The sequence below is a fragment of the Salvelinus alpinus genome, unplaced genomic scaffold, assembly GCF_045679555.1.
Source record: "Salvelinus alpinus unplaced genomic scaffold, SLU_Salpinus.1 scaffold_41, whole genome shotgun sequence".
NCBI lineage: Eukaryota > Metazoa > Chordata > Actinopteri > Salmoniformes > Salmonidae > Salvelinus > Salvelinus alpinus.
In genome coordinates, this window is record NW_027255982.1 from 925,512 (window position 1) to 949,221 (window position 23,710).

General features: G+C 44.9%; 1 protein-coding gene across 3 annotated transcripts in view; it reads right to left on the reverse strand.

Moving 5' to 3' along the window:
- LOC139567053 (FHF complex subunit HOOK-interacting protein 1A-like) overlaps positions 1 to 23,710 on the reverse strand; it is a 42,409-nt gene that overhangs the window by 3,409 nt on the left and 15,290 nt on the right. The window contains exons 1-13 of one of the 3 annotated variants that reach the window (XM_071388491.1): positions 21,731 to 21,839; positions 20,982 to 21,057; positions 18,010 to 18,241; positions 14,995 to 15,306; positions 14,632 to 14,831; positions 14,359 to 14,530; positions 12,373 to 12,618; positions 12,059 to 12,226; positions 9,155 to 9,234; positions 8,595 to 8,797; positions 4,053 to 5,129; positions 3,403 to 3,581; positions 340 to 460 (exon numbers count right to left, since the gene is read on the reverse strand). In XM_071388491.1, coding sequence (XP_071244592.1) covers positions 340 to 460; positions 3,403 to 3,581; positions 4,053 to 5,129; positions 8,595 to 8,797; positions 9,155 to 9,234; positions 12,059 to 12,226; positions 12,373 to 12,618; positions 14,359 to 14,530; positions 14,632 to 14,831; positions 14,995 to 15,306; positions 18,010 to 18,129 — 2,878 coding nt within the window. In that variant the 5' untranslated portion in view covers positions 18,130 to 18,241; positions 20,982 to 21,057; positions 21,731 to 21,839. Of the gene's footprint in view, positions 1 to 339; positions 461 to 3,402; positions 3,582 to 4,052; positions 5,130 to 8,594; positions 8,798 to 9,154; positions 9,235 to 12,058; positions 12,227 to 12,372; positions 12,619 to 14,358; positions 14,531 to 14,631; positions 14,832 to 14,994; positions 15,307 to 18,009; positions 18,242 to 20,981; positions 21,058 to 21,730; positions 21,840 to 23,710 lie in introns of those variants that run through there. The other 2 variants (XM_071388490.1, XR_011673217.1) reach the window with 2 other exon arrangements.

Genomic DNA, 23,710 nt, shown 5'->3' on the forward strand with positions numbered 1-23,710 from the left:
CTTATGATCTAGGATATGGCCTCAAATCCTCTGGAAGCTTTGCCTGTATCCATTCTAATCTCAATGACCTGGCTATTGGCTACAAAACAGACCTAAATTACATTCTAATGATGCTCATAGGATAGCTCACAATAAAGCTCAGAATTCAACATTGAACAACGTCTATTCAAACAAAACATGTATACTACCAGTAAGTAACAGTACACAGTTATACGGTTGATATAAACACTATGTATCCCGGCAGGGAAGCCATTACGTTAGCTTCAGAACATCTTTACTAACATGGAACCGGATATGTAGGACAGAGCATTATGGGTACTGTAGTCAATCAAGTCTCACCTTGACCCTTGAGTGAACTTTCCCTGGCCAGGAGGCAGTGCTGGGCGGAGGTGATCAGCTCTGGGAAGTTCTTCTTGGTCGAGGCCTGCTGCTCTATCTGGTTCTTAAGGGAGGCTAGTACCTGATATGGAAACACATATATAGTAACATCAGTAGCACATCAGACAGGAAATACAGTGCCTTCAGAAAGTATTCACACCCCTTGACGTTTTTGTTGTGTTACAAAGAGGGATTAAATATGGATTTAATTGTAACGATCTACACAAAATACTCTGTCAAAGTGGAAGAAAAATGTTTTAATAAATGTTAGAATTTATGACAAATAAAACACTAATACATCTTGATTAGATAATTATTCACCCACTGAGACAATACATGTTAGAAACACCTTTGGCACCAATTACAGTTGTGAGTCTTTCTGGGTAAATCTCTAAGAGCTTTGCACAGCTGAATTGTACAATATTTGCACATTATTATTCAAGATATTATTCAAGCTCTGTCAAGTTGGTTGTTGATCATTGCTAGAAAGCCATTTTCAAGTCTTAGCCATAGATTTTCAAACCGATTTAAGTTAAAACTGTAACTCGGCCACTCAGGAACATTCAATGTCCTCTTGGTAAGAAACGGCAGTATAAATTTGGCCTTGTGTTTTAGGTTATTTTCCTGCTGAAAGGTGAATTAGTCTCCCAGTGTCTGTTGGAAAGAAGACAGAATCAGGTTTTCCTCTAGGACTTTGCCTGTGCTTAGCTGTATTCCATTTATTTTTATCCTAAAAAACTCCTTAGTCCTTGCTGATGACAAGCATTCCCATAACATGATGCAGCCAACATCATGTTTGAAAATATGAAGAGTGGTACTCAGTCATGTGTTGTGTTGAATTTGTCCCAAACAAAGCTTTGTATTCAGAGCAAAAAGTTCCTTTCTTAGCCTCATGTTTTGCAGTATTACTTAAGTGTCTTGTTGCAAACAGAATGCATGTTTTGGAATATTTTTATTCTGTTCAGGCTTCCTTCTTTTTCCTCTGTCATTTAGGTTAGTCTTGTGGATTAACTACAATGTTGTTGATCTATTCTCAGCTTTCTCATTACACAGCCATTAAACTTTGTAACCTTTTAAAAATCATCATTGGCCTCATGGTGAAATCCCTGAGCAGTTTCCTTCCTCTCCGGCAAATGAGTTAGGAAGGACGCCTGTATCTTTGTAATGACTGGGTGTATTGATACACCATCCAAAGCCTAATTAATAACATCACCATGCTCAGAGGAATATTCAGCGTTTGCTTTTTTACATTTGATCTACCAATCAATGCCCTTCTTTGCGAGGCATTGAAAAACCTCCCTGGTCTATGAATCTGTGCTTGAAATGTATTACTCGATTGAGGGACCTTACAGATAATTGTATGTTTGGGGTAGTCATTCTGAAATCCTGTTAACCACTATTATTGAACACAGAATGAGTCCATTCAGTTTATGTGATTTGTTAAGGACATTTTTACTCCTGAACTTACTTAGGCTTGCCATAACAAAGGGGTTGAATACTTAGACTCAATACATTTCAGCATTTCATTTTTTATTAAATTTCAAAAATGTTCTACTAACAAAATTCCACTTTGATATTATGGAGTATTTTGTGTAGATCAGTGACACAAAATCTAAATGTAATCCATTTTAAATTCAGGCTGTAACACATCAGAATGTGGAAACCGTCAAGGGGTGTGAATACTTTCTGAAGGCACTGTAGCTGCCAGAGCACAGAAAAGTACAGGCTAAATATTGTATCAAAGCTGCAATGAGGTAGTCTCGTTCGGCTATCCTGATCTCGCGAGCTTACAATGAAACAAGATGGTGGATCAATGAGATCACCATGCTGAATTGTTTTGTTTTTTTGCACACAAAACATTGTATTGTTCTACTGAGAAAAATGAATGCAATCATTGCATTTCCACAGCGCAAGATGCCTTATCAAAGAAAGTGTACATTTGTTTTGACTGAATTAAGCCAACAGGCTTTGCGTACTTGATGCCAAGAGTATTGCTATACACACTATCAGGTGTAAAACGGGTAGCTTTTGCATAAAAGCATATCACACGATTGAAAACAAAACCAGAGGCATAAACCAGACAAAACAAGGACATTAAGCAAGACAAGACACGCTGATGATGAGAGAACCAAACCGTATTCATCTCCATGACAAACAATCCACCTCTTTTAATCTGGACCCTAATGAAAATGAAGTAACCAGTGTTTGTACGTCAAACTCTCGACATCCCATTTCATCCCCATCCAAACATTCCCTTTAATGCGAGCTTTCAAACGGCCCCATTCCATTTTGATTTACTTGTTTACACATCCTCTATTCAATTATGCATGAATCACACAGCAGGAGAGAAAAACACTGTGTTAAAGTCTCACTAGACTTGTTTCACAGCCATTTAGAACTCTGTTTTCATTGCCACGTTAAGTGTACGCCCGCTCATAGTATGCGTCCTAAATGACACCCTATCCCCTATATAGTGCACTACTTTTACCCAGGGTCCATAAGGCTCTGGTTAAAAGTAGTGCACTATATAGGGAATAAGGTCCCATTGGGGACACAACCATAGTATTCATAATCTCTTCTCTAATTAATACGATTCATAACGGATCCCTCCTCTCTAACTTCTAACAGGTTTTCTGGTTGTTTCATGAGTCTCCAAAGGTTTAAACAGCTTAGAGCGGTGAGGGAGAAAAGCAAACAGTTGTTTTGGGGGGACGTTTTTACACCTCTAATGCTTACTAAATGGAGCGGAGTGAAATGTTTACTAAGAGAGTTGTGTCTCTCTTGAGTAGGCGTGCATTGCAGTGTCTATGATGAGTATCTTAACAGTAGGACTGTGTCCATCTCTGCCTGAAAGTCATTGAGAGGGAACAAAGGATACAAATAGACAGACAGACTGAAAGTCAATACATAGTCAGAGATAGATGGACAGACAGACTGACAGAATTATTGGAATCTAGGAGCGGGAGTGGACACTGGGCTGGTGACAGTTACACTCACAGTCGCGCACACACACACTCTCTGTACCTGATAGAGTGAGCGCACGCTGGGCTGGAACACCATGTTGGTGTTGAGGAGGAAGGATTGCAGCAGGGGCTGGGGGTAGGCAGCCAGCTGGGCCAGTATACCAGTCAGCAGGAGGTTGACATGGAGAGAGTTATCCAGCATGTTCTCCAGACGTGACAACAGAACACTGACAAATGGCCCTACAGGAAGAGAGAAAGAGTCTTTACTCAGATTGTCAAACCTGGTTAAAGATCAAGAACAAGCCTTAATTAAAGTAAGGCAGATAATACTTCAATCTACACAGGAAGAGAGAGAGACTTTACTCAGACTGAAGTTTTATCTGTCTTACTTTAAGACTTATTATTTAACCAGGTTTGACAGCCTGAGTAAAGTCTCTCTCTCTCTCTCTCTCTCTCTCTCTCTCTCTCTCTCTCTCTCTCTCTCTCTCTCTCTCTCTCTCTCTCTCTCTCTCTCTCTCTCTCTCTCTCTCTCTCTCTCTCTCTCTCTCTCTCTCTCTCTCTCTCTCTCTCTCTCTCTCTCTCTCTCTCTCTCTCTCTCTCTCTCTCTCTCTCTCTCTCTCTCTCTCTCTCTCTCTCTCTCTCTCTCTCTCTCAAAACTGGTGGGGAAAAAAGTTAAGGCTTTTACTTCTGAGGGTGTTGTTTTTATCTTACCTGTAAACGGCACCGACTGGCTCCTAGTGCTCCCACTGCGGCGCTTGGTCCCAAACAGGGACGAGTGCTGCTTCTCCAGCTCTGGCGTATCCATAGAGAAGGTGCTGAAGTCCACCTCGTCCTCCTCCATGGGGGTGACAACAGGATTCCGGAACTCTTTGTCCACCATTTTCACAGGGCTGCTCCCCCCAGTCCCAGCCTCGTCGCTGCCCAGCGTACGAATCAGCTCCTCGTACTGATCCATGAGGTCGTCCCCCACCTCAGTAGCCGAGGGACTCTGGAGGTTGGAGTTGTGGTCCGCAACATGAGCTTTGACCTCCTTTGACCCCTTTGTGACCTCCGAGCTGTTGACCTCCATGTTGGTGGGATGGAGGGGAAGACTCAGGCCATTGCTGAGGGGGACCTCATCCTTCTCCTGCAGACTGGATTCTTTGAAATGGTACTCCTCAAGGTTAAATTCTGAGTCCATTTCAGATTCCTCCGATTCCGGTAGTTTCTCCCTGCTGGGTCTGTGGCGATCCACAGTATCGCGGGCGTCCTTCTTTGCCACAAGGTCGTAGACCATGACATCATCCTGGAAGTCAGACTCCTCGATGTAGGAACCCTTAACCAGCATGATGGCAGTCCTCCTCATCTCTTGGATATGTTTGGGCGGCTCGGCTGCAGGCGGCTGTGGAGGTCTACTACTCTCAGCAGCAGCCTCGGGGGACACCACCGGACCGGCATCATAACTATCGTCCCACTCCAGCTCTAGTTGATTAGTAGGGGCTGGGTCTGTGGTCTGGGGCAGGCAGGGGGGACGAGGCCGTGGATGTGGATGTGACCTCTTGGGGTTGACCGTCTGGGCTTGGCGTCCCCTGGCCCCAGCCTCCTCCAGGGCACTGGGTTGGTACTCCTCTGGAGGGGGGTCCTCTCCATCGTAGGGGGCCGACCACACCTGGCAGGCCCGGGTGCAGCTGCTGATGCCCAGGCGGGCGTTGTAAAGGTAGTGCAGGTAGTTGACGTCCAGGTAGATCTCAGAGCCGATGACACAGGAGTAGCCCAAGCCATCCTCCTCCAAAAAGGTCTCCTTGGTCTCTGAAAAACAGACAGAAAGACAGGGAGCACTACAAGTCAGTAATGTATCTAACAGTGATAGACAGAGACAGACAGAGAGACAGACAAACAGAGAGACAGACAGAGACAGACAAAGAGAGAGACAGAGAGAGACAGACAGGAAACAGAACAAGTCAGTGCGATGAATAATATAACTAATCCTGGCTGACACACTGCGCTGCATGCACGCTGCATTCACGCACAGCAGAACTAATGACGTTGACAGTTAACCACAGGAGGCTAAACTGATGTAATTGAGATTTCATGAGTTGATAAAAACACTTTCTAATAAGGCCTCTTATGTTATTCGTCTGACAACATGAGACTTCATGTAAAGATCATACAGAACCATAACTGATGGATGTTTGAATGACTCTTAATAAGGAATAGTAAATGGATAGGATTAACGCATTATCAATAGAACACGTTCTACTACGGGGATAGGAATAATGCATTATCAATAGAACACGTTCTACTACGGGGATAGGATTAACGCATTATCAATAGAACACGTTCACTACGGGGATAGGATTAACGCATTATCAATAGAACACGTTCACTACGGGGATAGGAATAACGCATTATCAATAGAACATGTTCTACTACGGGGATAGGAATAACGCATTATCAATAGAACACGTTCTACTACGGGGATAGGAATAACGCATTATCAATAGAACACGTTCTACTACGGGGATAGGAATAATGCATTATCAATAGAACATGTTCTACTACGGGGATAGGAATAACGCATTATCAATAGAACACGTTCTACTACGAGGATAGGAATAACGCATTATCGATAGAACAGGTTCTACTACGGGGATAGGAATAACGCATTATCAATAGAACATGTTCTACTACGGGGATAGGAATAACGCATTATCAATAGAACATGTTCTACTACGGGGATAGGAATAGTGCATTATCAATAGAACACGTTCTACTACGGGGATAGGAATAACGCATTATCAATAGAACATGTTCTACTACGGGGATAGGAATAATGCATTATCAATAGAACATGTTCTACTACGGGGATAGGAATAACGCATTATCATTAGAACACGTTCTACTACGGGGATAGGAATAACGCATTATCAATAGAACGTGTTCTACTATGGGGATAGGAAACTACATTCAGCCACGGGACCATTTCTGTCCGAGCAAATGGGCCGGAAAATAATTGTAATAATTTGTACACTGCAAATTGACCACAACTAATCGCAAACAGAGATTGTATCTATTTTTTTTTATTTGTGGGAATACTTGGGAACAGATTTCCTAGATTAAATCATTTATTTGCTGAATTCCTGGTGATTTTACAATCTTCTTGGGGAGCCCAAAACAAATCACTTGCGGGGCCAGTTTGGCCTGTTGCCGACCCCTGCAGTACTATATATACACTGCTCAAAAAAATAAAGGGAACACTAAAATAACACATCCTAGATCTGAATGAATGAAATATTCTTATTAAATACTTTTTTTCTTTACATAGTTGAATGTGCTGACAACAAAATCACACAAAAATGATCAATGGAAATCAAATTTATCAACCCATGGAGGTCTGGATTTGGAGTCACACTCAAAATTCAAGTGGAAAACCACACTACAGGCTGATCCAACTTTGATGTAATGTCCTTAAAACAAGTCAAAATGAGGCTCAGTAGTGTGTGTGGCCTCCACGTGCCTGTATGACCTCCCTACAACGCCTGGGCATGCTCCTGATGAGGTGGCGGATGGTCTCCTGAGGGATCTCCTCCCAGACCTGGACTAAAGCACCCTCCAACTCCTGGACAGTCTGTGGTGCAACGTGGCGTTGGTGGATGGAGCGAGACATGATGTCCCAGATGTGCTCAATTGGATTCAGGTCTGGGGAACGGGCGGGCCAGTCCATAGCATCAATGCCTTCCTCTTGCAGGAACTGCTGACACACTCCAGCCACATGAGGTCTAGCATTGTCTTGCATTAGGAGGAACCCAGGGCCAACCGCACCAGCATATGGTCTCACAAGGGGTCTGAGGATCTCATCTCGGTACCTAATGGCAGTCAGGCTACCTCTGGCGAGCACATGGAGGGCTGTGCGGCCCCCCAAAGAAATGCCACCCCACACCATGACTGACCCACCGCCAAACCGGTCATGCTGTAAGCACAACCCCCACCTGTGGACGTCGGGCCCTCATACCACCCTCATGGAGTCTGTTTCTGACCGTTTGAGCAGACACATGCACATTTGTGGCCTGCTGGAGGTCATTTTGCAGGGCTCTGGCAGTGCTCCTCCTGCTCCTCCTTGCACAAAGGCGGAGGTAGCGGTCCTGCTGCTGGGTTGTTGCCCTCCTACGGCCTCCTCCACGTCTCCTGATGTACTGGCCTGTCTCCTGGTAGCGCCTCCATGCTCTGGACACTACGCTGACAGACACAGCAAACCTTCTTGCCACAGCTCGCATTGATGTGCCATTCTGGATGAGCTGCACTACCTGAGCCACTTGTGTGGGTTGTAGACTCCGTCTCATGCTACCACTAGAGTGAAAGCACCGCCAGCATTCAAAAGTGACCAAAACATCAGCCAGGAAGCATAGGAACTGAGAAGTGGTCTGTGGTCACCACCTGCAGAACCACTCCTTTATTGGGGGTGTCTTGCTAATTGCCTATAATTTCCACCTGTTGTCTATTCCATTTGCACAACAGCATGTGAAATGTATTGTCAATCAGTGTTGCTTCCTAAGTGGACAGTTTGATTTCACAGAAGTGTGATTGACTTGGAGTTACATTGTGTTGTTTAAGTGTTCCCTTTATTTTTTTGAGCAGTGTATATATATAATGTTACCTTTCCAAGGTGATGGGCTGTATCATGGATATCTAGACAGTTCAAACACTTTGGCTGTGTGGTTTTGTGTTTTGTTGGTTTTTGGTAAATACCACCTCCACAAATTAGGTCAAAGCGCTCGCTACCAACAATGTTATGACTAGTCGCAACTCAGTGAAGGAACTTTTTGTGTGTTGGAGATTTTGTCTCAGCGTAGAGCTCATTGAAGCTGCGATTGTGAATACAGAAGAGAGGGAAGTGTGAATCAAATTAGGATCAAATGTGATCTTAATTCGTTTCGTCTACTCAGACTAAGCTGCAGCACATGGCCTAAAATCCCAAACACAAATATTCAGGCCACTTGAAACAAAGGAAACTAGATTGTCTATCTCTCGACCTATAATAATGAAACCCATTGTTAAAATCCTTCAGAAGTAACAGTTTATTCTCTGAGAACCATTAAGTTCTCAGAGAAAACCATTAAGGCATTCAAAAGATCACCTTCAAATAGAAAGCAACTGGTTAGATAGGGGGTTAATTACACTTTACTTCTGCATGTGGCATGTTACACTGTCTTGTCCTAGTGATAGGCATATATAAAGTACAGAACCAGCTAGACATCTCCAGTGAACCTATCTTACCCATGGTGCCAGTGTTAGGACTGTTGTCTGTACCCTTTGACCAGAGGATGGAGTCCAGCTGTCTGAGGGGTGGGGGGCTGTGTTCGGGGGAGCAGCAGGAGGGTGTGAGCGCCAGGATCTTAGCGGCCGACACAGAGTAGAAGTCTCTCTCCTTCACCACACGTCTCTGGCTCAGCATCATGTGATTACAGGGGATCAGGTACCTGGAGAACCAGAGGAGGGGGGGTAGATCCTGTTAGGGAGCCCCAGTAGGGGGAACTGAGACTGGGGTTAGGAGGAGGACGGGGGGTTATGGTTGTACCAAGAAATGCAGATGGGTCGGTGTTTGGGTGTTAAGGAGTAAAAGCGGAGTAAGGGCTCATCACATGGTAAACCAATCAGCTGTACCATGATTTAAAGTAAGACAATGAGGCTTAGCTGAGAGGAGAAACTGAATTTGTAAGTGTGTGTGTGTGTACACTTCAACTAGGTATACAGAGAAAGACATCATACACCCCAAATGTTCCATATAATATCATCATGAACATGCATAGAACATGGAACAGGCCCCACCCACTCACCTCAAGATGAGCTGCAGCATCACATCCTCACAGTACAGTCCAATGAGAGTCTGGAACAGCGCCAGAGACACAGTACCCAGCTGGAAAACACCAAGAAGATAAACATCACAAGATGAGGAAACAAAGACCTCAGAGGACCGGAATACATCACAGGGCTGGATTAACAAGTAATTACCAAGGCTGAATTTTAAAATGGCTGCCTGTGGCACCTGGTATCATACCTGTTTAAATGTTGCAGTGACCATGGACAGCCTGAAGTCACAGCGTTTGATGATACTTGTTTTGTAAGTATCCCTGATGCAACTTCACTTAGTTGGCATGTAACCAGGTAATAGTGCCCCTAGGTCCTTAATGAGTTATGTTTTAGGCATGGTGTATGTCTTGATTAGGTTGGATCGTGTGGAAACAGGTGTATGCCTATCTGTTGGAGTTGCTGACAGCTGAATAATGATAAGTGTAGGGAAATGTCTGTCCATTTGAGGGTTTGGAATGGAAAAGTAAATAAAAACAATATGGGGATGAGGTAGGTAGCCAAGGCTTTCGACTCTGTCAATCACCGTATTCTTATCGGCAGACTCAACAGCCTAGGTTTCTCAAATGACTGCCTCGCCTGGTTCACCAACTACTTCTCAGATAGAGTTCAGTGTGTCAAAACGGAGGGCCTGTTGTCCGGACCTCTGGCAGTCTCTATGGGGGTGCCACAGGGTTCAATTCTCGGGCCGACTCTTTTCTCTGTATATATCAACAATGTCGCTCTTGCTGCGGGTGATTCTCTGATCCACCTCTACGCAGACGACACCACTCTGTATACATCTGGCCGTTCTTTGGACACTGTGTTAACAAACCTCCAAAACGAGCTTCAATGCCATACAACACTCGTTCCGTGGCCTCCAACTGCTCTTAAACGCTAGTAAAACTAAATGCATCCTTTTCAACCGATCGCTGCCCGCCTGCCCGACTAGCATCACTACTCTGGACGGTTCTGACCTAGAATATGTGGAGAACTACAAATACCTAGGTGTCTGGCTAGACTGTAAACTCTCCTTCCAGACTCCTATTAAACATCTACAATCCAAAATCAAATCTCGAATCGGCTTCCTATTTCGCAACAAAGCCTCCTTCATTCACGCTGCCAAACATACGCTCGTAAAACTGACTATCCTACCGATCCTCGACTTCGGCAAGGTCATTTACAAAATAGCCTCCAACACTCTACTCAGCAAACTGGATGCAGTCTATCACAGTGCCATCCGTTTTGTCACCAAAGCCCCATATACCACCCACCACTGCGACCTGTATGCTCTCATCGGCTGGCCCTTGCTACATATTCGTCGCCAGACCCACTGGCCCCAGGTCATCTATAAGTATTTGCTAGGTAAAGCCCCGCCTTATCTCAGCTCACTGGTCACCATAACAACACCCACCCGTAGCACACGTTCCAGCAGGTATATCTCACTGGTCATCCCCAAATCCAACACCTCCTTTGGCCGCCTTTCCTTCCAGTTCCCTGCTGCCAATGACTGGAACGAATTGCAAAAATCACTGAAGCTGGAGACTTATATCTCCCTCACTAACTTTAAGCATCAGCTGTCAGAGCAGCTTACCGATCGCTGTAGCTGTACACAGCCCATATGTAAATAGCCCATCCAATCTACCTACCTCATCCCCATATTGTTTTTATTTACTTTTTTACTCTTTTGCACACCAGCATTTCTACTTGCACATCATCATCTGCACATCTATCACTCCAGTGTTAATTTGCTAAATTGTAATTACTTCGCTACTATGGCCTATTTATTGCCTTACCTCCTTATGCCATTTGCACACACTGTATATAGACTTTTTCTATTGTTTATTGACTGTACGTTTGTTTATTCCATGTGTAACTCTGTGTTGTCCTTTTCAAAACCATCAATGTTAAATGGGCTGCAGGTATCAGAGAAGTGTTGTTTTCTACCCTGTAGAGTACAAATCAGCCCAGGAGCGTTTTCACAGTTGAGTAGTGCTGTGAAGAGAGCACTTGAACGTTTCAATTGACAAGCCTCTGTTTGATGTTAATGAATGAAGCCTTTCCAGCAATTCCCCCTGTTTGAACTAGACATTACATTTCCTAATATTTACTTGCCTTGTATCATCAGTCCAACGACTAATTAGATAGTTATTGCGCATTGCCATGGCAACAATCTGCTGTCTTTGATACTGTCATTTTAAATATTTGTTTAAATTATTAGGAAACGGCCTCTGGGGAAACCATTTATCTCCAAAACAAGTCTCAGTTATTTTAAACATGACTCACACAGCATAGCAGCAAGATTCACAGACAACTTTCTGAAGGATCTCATTTATGTCAGGTTGAGGCGGCCTGGCTATCTACTAAGTGTTACTAGGAGACTCTAGGTTGAAATATGCACAGTACTCAATATGTTTTGCAACTGTATGTGTGCGGTTGTGTGTATTTGTGAGTGCTAGCACGAAGGCTCCCGGATCTGAAAAAGGGATATTGACACATGTGCTGAGCAGGTGCTTCAGCCTGCAGACTCCCTCCCGTACCTGGTGTGTCGATGCGGCTGACCAGCGTGTCCAGGAAGTGGACGTTACCTGGGTGTGTCGATGCGGCTGACCAGTGTGTCCAGGAAGTGGACGTTACCTGGGTGTGTTGATGTGGCTGACCAGCGTGTCCAGGATGTGGACGTTACCTGGGTGTGTTGATGTGCCTGATCAGCGTGTCCAGGATGTGGACGTTACCTGGAAAGGTGTGTTGATGCGGCTGACCAGCGTGTCCAGGATGTGGACGTTACCTGGAAGGGTGTGTCGATGCGGCTGACCAGCGTGTCCAGGATGTGGACGTTACCTGGAAGGGTGTGTTGATGCGGCTGACCAGCGTGTCCAGGATGTGGACGTTACCTGGAAGGGTGTGTTGATGCGGCTGACCAGCGTGTCCAGGATGTGGACGTTCTCGTGGCGGTGGAGGAGGATGAAGGAGAGGAAGGTCTGCAGCAGGACCGGCTCTGACACCGACCGCACGAACAGGTCCAGATAGGCCGTGGTAGTCATCACCTCCTCCAGGGTCAGCTAGAGAGAAACACACAACCATCAGTAGGCTGGATACAAATACGCTGCATCCTTCCTTCCAATCTTCCTGGAAGTAGTGACTGATCTGACATTGATCTGGAATGGTCGATGTAATACTGTGCGATCCATGCTGTGTTTATACTGACCTTGTGAAGGGCCGGTGCCAACACAGGCACCAGAAAGCCATTGTAGATGTAGCTGACCAGCTGGTCCCTGATGCTGGGGTGAGCCACCTGAATGACTGCATTACAGAACTCCAGTGAGTTGAGGAACTGAACCAGGGTGGGCATATGTAGCCAGTCCTCTCTGTGGAGGCAGTGCCACTCCTCACTGGGTACCTCCAGCTTGGTGGGCAGAGACGAGTAGAGACCGCTCAGCCCCGTGGCCAGCACCTAGAGGAGGGGGAGAGAGGAGAGAGAGACACATTTAGTGGAACCCCTTCAAGTAGGCTATTGCTTATTTACACCATATAAACTGTACACTGTGGTCTGGTATCATGAGTGTGCATCCAAGTTGCTGGGAATAACTAGGATCTGATATTATTGTGTGTTTCCTTTCATCTTTGCATGAGTTTCCTTTTGTGCATGCGAAAGATAACTATCCACTATCCTCAAATGCCTTGGCAGGATAGAGCGATGCCTCTGAACCAGGGAACTGAATGGGCCTCTGTTCTGACTTCCTGGTACAGGTATATCCCGGTCTCTCCATTGGCTTATTCAGGCAGTAGGAAGCTAGGCAAGTAATCCTGTGACAAAGAGGTATTGTAGCCTACTCCTGCTGTGCAATTATGTCAAATACTGTTACATAACTGGTTATCATCATCAATTATGAGTGTGGAAGTGTGTGGCACAAATGACTTTTATGCATTTGTGTGTTCACTCTGGCTTCACTCTTAGTGGTTTTTATGGCACAGATATAAAATGATGTTTTCCCCTTCCATGCTTTGAGCTGTACTGTATGTTATAAATCTACCAAGTCCCTTCTCTTCATGGTCTCACATTCAAACGACTAGTGTGTGAATCTATGCATGTGATAGGTCAGCTTCTTTGAGACCTTAGTGAATATTCGACCACAAGAAGCTTCATCCCCCCTCCCCCTCCCTCAAAGCGAGTGGAGAAAGGCAGCATTACTAAAATGACCTCTAGTTGATTTACCTCTAGTTGATTTTGTTTAACCTTTATTTAACTAGGCAAGTCAGTTAAGAACAAATTCTTATTTACAATGACGGCCAAGGAACAGTGGGTTAACTGCCTTGTTCAGGGGCAGAACGACAGATTCTTACCTTGTCAGCCCGGGGATTCGATCCAGCAACCTTTCGGTTACTGGCCCAACGCTCTAACCACTAGGTTACCCACTGATTTACCGGTTGCCCGGCTTCATCAATAACAATGGGCATTGACGTATGGCTGTGTGATTTTAGAGTTACCATCCAAAAGCAAGTGATTTCCCTGGTGAGCTAATGCATCAAGATGGTGGCATGGTTTGTATTCTAATCAACAACACAGGTCAAAGTTACTACATCAGTCTAGTGCAAATCGATTAACATCATTTATAATCATCGACTTAAGTGTTCATCCATTTTGTTTCATCAAACTAATATTTTTAAATAGTTTACATTTTAAATATACAGTCTAAGATGTGTATAAATAATTTTTTACAGCTGGTCTGAGTTTAGCCTTTTAATAACATGGGTGTGTTGCCTGTTACATTATCAAAAGCATATGAATACCACACGTTTAACATACAACAGCTCCACTCTCCCTCGACCTGCTTTATTATGCATACAGTAGGCAAAGCATATTTTGGCTATGAATATCATACGCCTATCAGGGGACAAAGAGGTCAGGGAATTTAACTTGTCTGGTAGTTGGTACAATGAGTTAATAGGACATTGAGTCAAGGGCAGAACAATCATCCATATGACATGTATACAGAGGAGAGAGAGAGAGGCGAGAGGGGGGGGGGACAAAGTCTAAACAAAGAGAACAAGAGAAGGTCAAAGGGACAGTGAGACCTAAGAAACAGAAATACAGAGCCATAAAACGAGAGTCACAAATCACAGACAGAACGTGAAAGAGACCAAAAGGAGCAAGACAACAGTATCATAAAGACAGACAGACACATCTCCTCACCGGACAAAAGTAGGTGTTCTCTGCAATGTGCTGGGCCACACGCTGGTTCTCTGCAGACAGTGACATGATGAGGAGCAGGGCGTCCCGGGCCTGCTGGCCCACCAGGCCCTCCCGGTGGATGAAGGGGATCAGCAGGGAGAAGATCAGGAAGTTGGCTGCACCCTGGTCCTCGCTGTAATAATAATAATCATCATCATCATAATAATTGATGGGATTTCTATAGAGCTTTTCCAGTATCTCAAAGTGCTTTACATTATGAGGAGAGAAACTCACCTGGTATGGAAGAAGAGCTCCAGGACAGACTGGTCCTTGGCCAGGACACAGCACAGTTGGTTGAGTAATGACACCAGCTCAGCCTCCACCTCCGGGCCAGCTGTCCCCGAGCACGACGACAGGAGCATCATTAAGGGTCGTAACACAGGTTTGTGGTGCAGTAAGGGCTGCCGCGCCTGGCCCACGATCATCTCGTACATCTTAGAAGAAGATGACTTTATTGTCAGTTGTCACTGAGATGTTTTTTTCCTTTATCCCAACCCCCCGAGACACCCTCCTCACATCCTGACAGATTTCAGACCAGGGATTCAACCCCCCCCAACCCTCCAGTTACCGACCACCGTCTCTAACCTCTACACCTACCTTGAGCTGCTCCAGTTTCATTTCATCAGTAAACTGTCGCCTCAGGCTCCACAGGAAGAGCCTCTCCATGACGTTCTCCATCACCACAAACTCCAGGATGGGTCCCATGGCTCCCGCCTGGCCGGCGTCCTCCTCCATGAGCAGGAACAGCATGTGTTCCACGTAGTTCTGCACCGCGCTGGCCTCGTCCGCCGGGATGGGCCCGCCGAAACGCATGGGGCCGCCGCTGGAGAGGCCGATGACACCAAGGGCAGCCATGTTGCTGCTGGTGTTGCTGCGGAGAGGATCATGCTTCTCCAGGATCTTTACCACCTGAAGGGACAACGGAGAAGGTACAAGGTTATGTCCATAGAAATTAATATAGTACCTGTATATCTGTGGTAATTTCACCTTCATTTTACAAGGGAGAAAATCAAATAAAATGAGATAGTTCTCGCAGTGAACTGAATATTGTCTTTGGTCAACTTGAAGTTTATTCGATAACCTCGGTTAAATAAATCAACTAACAATAGAGACACAAAGCTATTACAGTATGCCATTGCTACTGTCATCGTAACAGTTGAAATCAAATTAGCACGTTATTTCATCGCGTGTACACCAGAGTATAAGACAAACTTTCTCAAACTCTGCCAAAGTGCTTACAATGATGTTCAGGCTAAATTAGATTGAGTGAAACATGTTGGTTTGTTATGTTGGTAATATTCTCTCGGGAGGACTCTTAAGTGACAGTTAATAATCATCATCAGACAGCCTGCTGCTGCCTGTATTGATCTAGATGAACACAACAGTCTCTATCACAAGAGGAAGATCTGAGAGAGAATACAACTCAAGTCCTACGGGAAATAAATCGGGGAAAGCTGATGCATCGTTTGTGATGCAATTGTGTATAAATTGGGTTTGTGGTGTTCCAATTCCACTGTTGCCTGCGGAATTCTGTACTGAAATGTAAATGGACAACCACAAATCAAGTGACATCGCATTTATATTGACAGTGAACCATAAACAAAATGAACGCTGACAGCGACATGCACATAATATAAATATATTGATGGTAAATCAGCTTGATATGAAAGTGTATAAGGCTGTTTTGTCCTCTATATGTTTGTGCCTTAGTGTGCAGATAGTCAGTCCCTCTCTAGTAGGACCTCCCTACATAAGCCTCACTAATGAATACAGGACTGTATTCAGTAGGCCACAATGCATGAAAAAAGTTATGTTGCCTGGGAAAAACAAAAATCTGTATTCTCATTGGAAAGGTTCAGGTAGTACCTCCCTGTTTCACTAAGTTTCAAAACATTCCTTTAATGAACACAACCCAGACATGGGAGGAACCATTCATAGAGCCACAACAATGAGCTCACTGTCCCCACCAGGCCCTGCTACCATGGCGATGGGAAGTCCACTGAGAGCAGAGGGAGAGCCAGACTGGCTGACTGAGACAGAGCCCCCAGGTGACTGATTGATCCAGGCATGATAGCGCGATAACCGCACAGGATGAGTGAAGAGAGGGAAGGAAGAGGGAGGGGAGTAGTAATGGGTGTCTTATTAAAGTTTCCACTTCCTTCACTCAGGTCTGTCTACAATCCTGTCGGGTATTTCTGGTGTAACAAATAGCTTTGAGGACATAGCTGGGTAACACAGTAGGACTATAGATGATCAAGTGGCCTTTTCTAACCACTGACTGGACTGACTAATAATACATGGAGGTGATGGAGGCATGGAGCCGTCAGGATAATGGATAACATGTACTGGTACATAGAGATAAATCAATATAGTTCCCTTTGTGTACTGATATCTGTATAGAACCATAGTGAGGTGAAACAAACTGTTGCCCAGAACATATTATCCTGTCCTGGGCAACCCACTACACTGACTGGATAACATTCAGCTCTCTCAGACATCCTAACAAAAGGACAGTGATTTCACAGGGGTCTGGAGAGGGAGAGATAAGGCTGAAGCCATTGACTGTCAATGAAAGTCTACCTATTTTTCTGAAATGTCAACAGTTTTCCTCAATACAGGGTTCCGGGGGGTGCCTACTTAGCAGGCTGGGCTTTTCCAGGAATTCTAAGACCCAAACTCAATAGCACTCCTATCAGGCTATTAATTAGCCAAAACGTAGCAATTAAGACTCAGCTGGAGCCGTATTGTAGTGCCAACTTGCCTGCAGAGAGGGTCAAAGATCTAGAAAATGTCCTATATTTCAGAATATGATTCTGTTGAAACCTTTAACAGTGCACTTCGCAGGCCTAACATTTATATTATCCCATAGAGCGGCGCACATTTGGCCCAGCGTCGTCCTGGTTAGGGTTTGGCCGGTGTACACCGTAATTGTAAATAATAATTTGTTCTTAACTGACTAGCCTAGTTAAATGAAGGTTAAATAAAAATAAATAAAAATGCTAAATGAGACACAAAAATGAAACAGATTGAACATAATAATTTCAGGCCTCTTGGTGTTACTGTGTTGTTACTGTATTATTACTGTTCTACGTCCAGCAACGTGAGCTCCAACACCATTTTACAGTAAATTACGTTTGTGTTTCCAGGCCTTACTGTATTCTATTCTCTGTAGCTGAGAGGGGTGGAGACTCCTGCCAACTCCCTCCCACTGGGGTGAACTGAGGCTGAATAGAGAAGGAAGGAGCCAGTAGACAGTCATTATTTCAGTTACATACTGTAGCCGTTCAGTTACCGCAATGAGGTCTGGGGCTGAGAGGGTTCACGTTCATGGGCGGGATTGTAGGAGTTTAGGTTGTAGGATTTAGGAAATGTTTGTGTTATAGGTTCTGTGGTGGGGTTTGGAGTTATGGTTCCAATTATAAGAGTTTGTGTTTTAAGAGTTTGAGGAAGAGCTTCTGGGTTAAAGTGATTGGGCTACAATGATATGCATTTAGTGTTCTGAGGGTTTGAGTTAGGGTCCAGGTTCTACGAGATTGAGCTATACAAGTTAAACGAGGGTTTTGAGCTGAAGTTATATCTAGGGTTACAAGACAGAGTTGTGGTTGTGTTTACCTGTGCCCAGTGGTTCTTGAACACGATCATGCATGTCTCTGGGTCCACCCCTTTCAGGACCAGGGCCTCCCCCTGTCTGCCATCCCTGTTTCTGTTGGCAACCATGGAGGCCATCATCATGGTGACCAGATCTCGTGTGGGTTAAACCATTACGCAGGACGGAGAGGGGTAGAGTCCTCACTGGAGACCGGCTGAGACCACTTGCACAGGGGGGTGAGGGAACACTGGGGATCTGCAGAACACAGAAAACATCATGTCATCATCCTGTACATGCAGATGGAGAATCAGTCATTTTTAATTGTTCAAACCTATAACAATACATACTATGGCATACTGTAGTAGTAGCTGACAGATTAAGACTACTGTAGCCATAGGACAGATTCAGGGTGATTGATTGGGACATACTGTACAGTTGACCACGAGCCAAATAAACCACACAAACACTGCAGCAGCCTGCAACACGGTCTTCTCTCCCCCTGGATTCACAGCAGCTAGGCATGTGAGAGACAAGAGGGGGAAAACAATGACAGGGCACAGGCAGAGAGGAAGAGAGCGAGCGAGAGGGGGAGACACTCAGCCGGTGGCACAACCCATACCCTCTATTCCTCAGCTCGACAAGTGCCTGCCAAAATGCTTACCCAGGGAAAAGTGGTGATCGCTTTGTAATAATATAAGCCATTTAGCAGACGCTTTTTTCCAAAGCGACGTACAGTCGTGCTCGCATACATTTGTAAGTATGGGCGGTCCCGGGAATTGAACCCACTATGCTGGCGTTGCAAGCTCCATGCTCTAGCAACTGAGCTACAGAGGACCACAGAGTTACAGACGTAACGCCTCGCTAGTACGCTACAATGCACAGTGAATTCCATAAGGTCCCAGTGACACCACTTTCATCACCCACTCACTCATCTTGTGACACCAGAAGAGATTATGACGCATGACAATAGAGTGTGTATTACCAGCTAGTGGGCCCGCGAGAACTAATAAAACACTATTCTTTCCATGAATGGTCTGGAACTGTTTTGGTATGTAAAATATGTTGATTTTGTCTGTAGCCTAAAGTTATGTTGATTCTGTTGGTTTTAGCTCTGTCCAGAAGCGCCTGAGAAAATATGTGTCCCTCACATATCTAGAGAGTGAGGTCAGGTGTTCGTTTCTCACACTGCTCGTCAGTCGGGAACCAAAATAAAGATTAAAAGTACTAAAAATAACTTGTCTGTCAAGACACTGCAGAACTGTTCCAGCCTTACATGCTGACCAGACCGGACCCGTCGCATGCGCTAAGGGCTAAAATAGAAGTCATTCCTATTTCTGACGCAGATCGCGCTGCAAGTCCTGCCTCTCCCATCTCCTTATTGGTTTATAGAAGCAGGTACCCACGTACCATCTCCTCATTGGTTATACCCACGTGGGTGATTGAAAGACAAACTGTTTTGCCGGTAGTCGTGGTAATTCAATGAAAGTTTAGATGCGATCACCATATAAGTTAAACGATGAAAAAGCCTGGAAGGAGGAGAGATGACTAGAAACGATTCGGTTGGCCATTTTATGTGTGGATTAATTGTCGGAGTAGAGGTCCTTGTGCATTTCAGGTAAAATAACAACTCAATGTTTATATCCCAGGACAAATTAGCTAGCAACAGCAAGCTAGCTAAATAGGACAAATTAACGTAAGCTAGCAAGTGCAATTTAACTAGCTAAATTGCCATACATGTTTAATGCTTTTCGACCTGTCCCCAAATTAATGTCATTGGTTCAGAGTTTGTTTTGATAGTTTAACCTGCGTGTCGTGATCGCGTTTGGTGTGGGGGGGGCAAAATACATTTATGCACGATAGCGCACGATGGCAATTGGGTTCCGTGTTTGCATTTACCTGCTACACTTAAACCTGTATCCCCACAGATTGAAATAAAACACAAATACATCCTCTATGCTTATACCAGCACCGATGGAATTTGCAATGCACAGAGCCATTGCTAACTTAAGTATGTGACTGTGACAGTCAGATAACAATAGGTGCAAGCCAGGGTTATTTGTTGCTTCCCTTGTAAAGGAGGTGATTGTACAGGAAAGGTGACCATTGCTGCAAACAAAACCTTGGCTATCTGCTAACACGGTGTAGTGCAACAGGCCATCTCCCTCCCCGCCCCAGTCCCTGCTCAGGTCAGTTATAAATAGGACTATATCTCAGGATGGAGGATATTTAGATTCTATTATCTTCCTAGAATCCCATGTTTCCGTTCCTCCGGGGACAGTGAACGGAGACTATGGCGGTTCTGAGAATCAGATGATTTTCATTCTAGAGTCTAGTGCTATGTGATGTCATTGGCCAAGTGCCCACATCGAATGGGCGTAATTCTGAGAACAACTGATGTTCAACAGATTATATCCATGCCAACAGATCACACTTTGAAGACTTGATAACAGACTAACAATTGGGACTGACTAGACAGTAAATAAAAAAACTGGGCTACCGACTCAACCTGACAACAATGCAAACAAACGCACAATACTTAGTTAGTCGTTGCTAGGTACTAGCATATAATCAACCAGGTCAGTAAACAACATTTTAGGACAATGTCTTCTATTGAAGACGTCTTCTTCATACAGTGTACAATAACAACGCATGAATTGTAGCCATGCACTGCAGGAGTTCAACTGTAACTGTAATCCTGCTGGAAGCAGAAGCAGCTGCAGACCGTCAGACCACAATGACCAATTAGAGATCAGAAAGGCTGCCCCTCAAACGGCCTCTCAACCAATCACGGCCAAGTCAAACTTTTTTTTGAATGGTTTCGACCCGCTTGAAGAGGAGAGACTCAACAACCAACCACAGAGCTTGGCCCAACAGAAAGACACTGAAACACTCATGCTAAAGCTAAACACATCTGTTTTTAGTTAACACAGGGAACGTGCCTTATAGGAATGCATGGAGCAGGGTCACCCAGGACAGAAATCGCTGAAATTCCTACCTCTGTTTCACCATGGTTGCTCGTCTTGTATCGACGACACAGAATGTCTCCTCTTTACATCCAGACACACCCAGTCCTGTGGAGATAGAGAGAGAGGGAAAAGTCTAACTTTGACACACCAGAGGAGGTTTGAGAGCAGCACTGCCAGACAGTGTGAATGAGTGGAGTTCCTGGTAATGTGGTATGGAGCAGTGGAATGACTGGAGACTAGAGCTATGTGAGGAAGTGAATGGACGATGTGAGTAAGAGGCTCAGAACACCACTGACTGTAGAGAGAGAGGGGGAGTAACACAGAGAGAAAGAGAGCAATTCAACGACACCCGCCACATCCACACACACTAAACAAGCATGGAGACAACACTGCCAAACTACAAACTAACATCTTCTGAAAGAACATAATAAATGTCATCATCATTTGTTGAATAATCATGCTACTGTTCACTCCAATTAGAGTTGTGATATAATTGGTGTCTCTGGTCAACCATGAGTCCCCCTCTCCTCCCCTACATGCCATGACCTCTGACACGGTCACACTGGGGCACCATGGGAAACCTGTCACAACATATTACAGCGCGCAGAAAGACTTTACTTCTACGATGTAACCACTGACCACACTCTTAGAGGGAGGTGCGATCACGGAAGTCCACACACGTCAAATAAAACACAAGCTAAAACATTCTAGGCATTCTCGACCCCACCGACAACCATACAAAATGCACTGCACACCAGTCATGTCCAAGTTGACTTACTCTGTAGCGACAACTCTGAAATGTTTCCCTGAAGATCATATCGGCATGATGTATTGTAAACACTAAACGCAGTCGGAGCTCAGTGTGTGTGTGTCAGCCCCCCACACATCCATAACATAACCATTCCGCTGCCCAGACTGTGGCTGTAGTGCCTCCAGGGACCTGCTACACCCATGGAGGGGAAGTGGGGGTCCAGGTCCAGCTGGGTCAACCCAAACCGAGAGGGGAGGGGAAAGGAGGAGAGGGGGTGGGTGTGCTCTAAAGGAATCCACACCTCCATTCACCTCCATTCATTCTCACACCCTCTACTCTCCCATATAGAGAAGCCATAAAGCACTAAACCTCTCAAGTACAGATTTGTAACAAGTTCTTAGTTTCACACTAAAAAGCCCTACTATACTGCTGCACTGCTACCAACACGACCCATAACTGGACACAAACAATTCACCAAATACCACATTCTCAAAGCTCAGCTTCTTCCTATAACAAGCACTCTTCTCATGGAGTCTGTTGTGAAGACACAACATACTGGAGACAGTGGGAGGTACTATTTACAATCCTTTGCTTAGTGTCCCAGCCAGATGCATGACCCCCAATTATAGGGTGGAGAGAGAGACAGTAGTAGCAGTCTGTCGGGTTCCTCCAGTTGGCTGCATCTCGGTCTTAATGCCACAGTAATACATCCTCTCCTTCCACAGACAGACACAGTACCTCACCAGAGTCTGTGTCCTCATCCTCATGGGGTCAAAACAGGCCTGGTGGTAGATTAGTGTTGTACTTTTATAGTGGTTAACCTACCTAACCTGGACTCAGACAACAATGCACTGGCAACTACTGTGTCCTGGATTCAAACTGAAGATTATGTTTGTATCTTGGTTTCCTCTTAATATGGTTGGAGTATGACTGAGTGCCTTTTAAACTTCACTACATGGCTAATGTGTCCCTGTATAGCTCAGTACTGTCTGTAGCTTAACACTCCTACATATTATATACAGGCTGTATCCCATAGGGTGGCACACAATTGACCCAGCGTTGTCCGGGTTTGGCCGGTGTAGGCCATCATTGTAAATTGTTCTTAACTGCCTAGTTACATAACGGTTCCATTTAAAAAAATGTATATCCTCCCAGTCCCAGTACATTAAGCGGTAACTAACTCTACAGTGTGCCAAGCCTCGAAAATAGTCAGTCAGTGATGAGCAATGTTGACCTCTTTAACCCATCCTAAATGTGTTTTTCATTCCTGTTATAGGAAGCTACTTTTTTTATTAAATTATGCTGGGATTGACACTGAATCATTCTAAAAAACAATTATAATCCCAGGAAATTAGGGGTCAAAAATGTATGACTACAGACTTCACACTGCACACCAGTTGCCGAAAACACCAACAACTAGTAACTAATCTGAGACACTGGAGACAGAAATGTAGCTACTCCCCTCAGTACTTCCTTTCTATGAGAAAAACATGACCTAAATTACACACACGCCCCTACTGTAACCTCACTGCATAGTGCACTGCAGTTGGAAGACATATTGACGATACTACTGTATTGCCTGGAGAGGAGATGCTCCACTTGCTCAAAATAGAGCCCAGCAACATACTGTCAAGCCTCAAAATAGGGCACCACTTCTATAAGAGGAGCACCAGGGAGATGGAGCACCACTTCTATAAAGAGGAGCACCAGGGAGATGGGGCACCACTTCTATAAAGAGGAGCACCAAGGAGATGGGGCACCACTTCTATAAAGAGGAGCACCAGGGAGATGGGGCACCACTTCTATAAAGAGGAGCACCAAGGAGATGGGGCACCACTTCTATAAAGAGGAGCACCAGGGAGATGGGGCACCACTTCTATAAAGAGGAGCACCAGGGAGATGGGGCACCACTTCTATAAAGAGGAGCACCAAGGAGATGGGGCACCACTTCTATAAAGAGGAGCACCAGGGAGATGGGGCACCACTTCTATAAAGAGGAGCACCAGG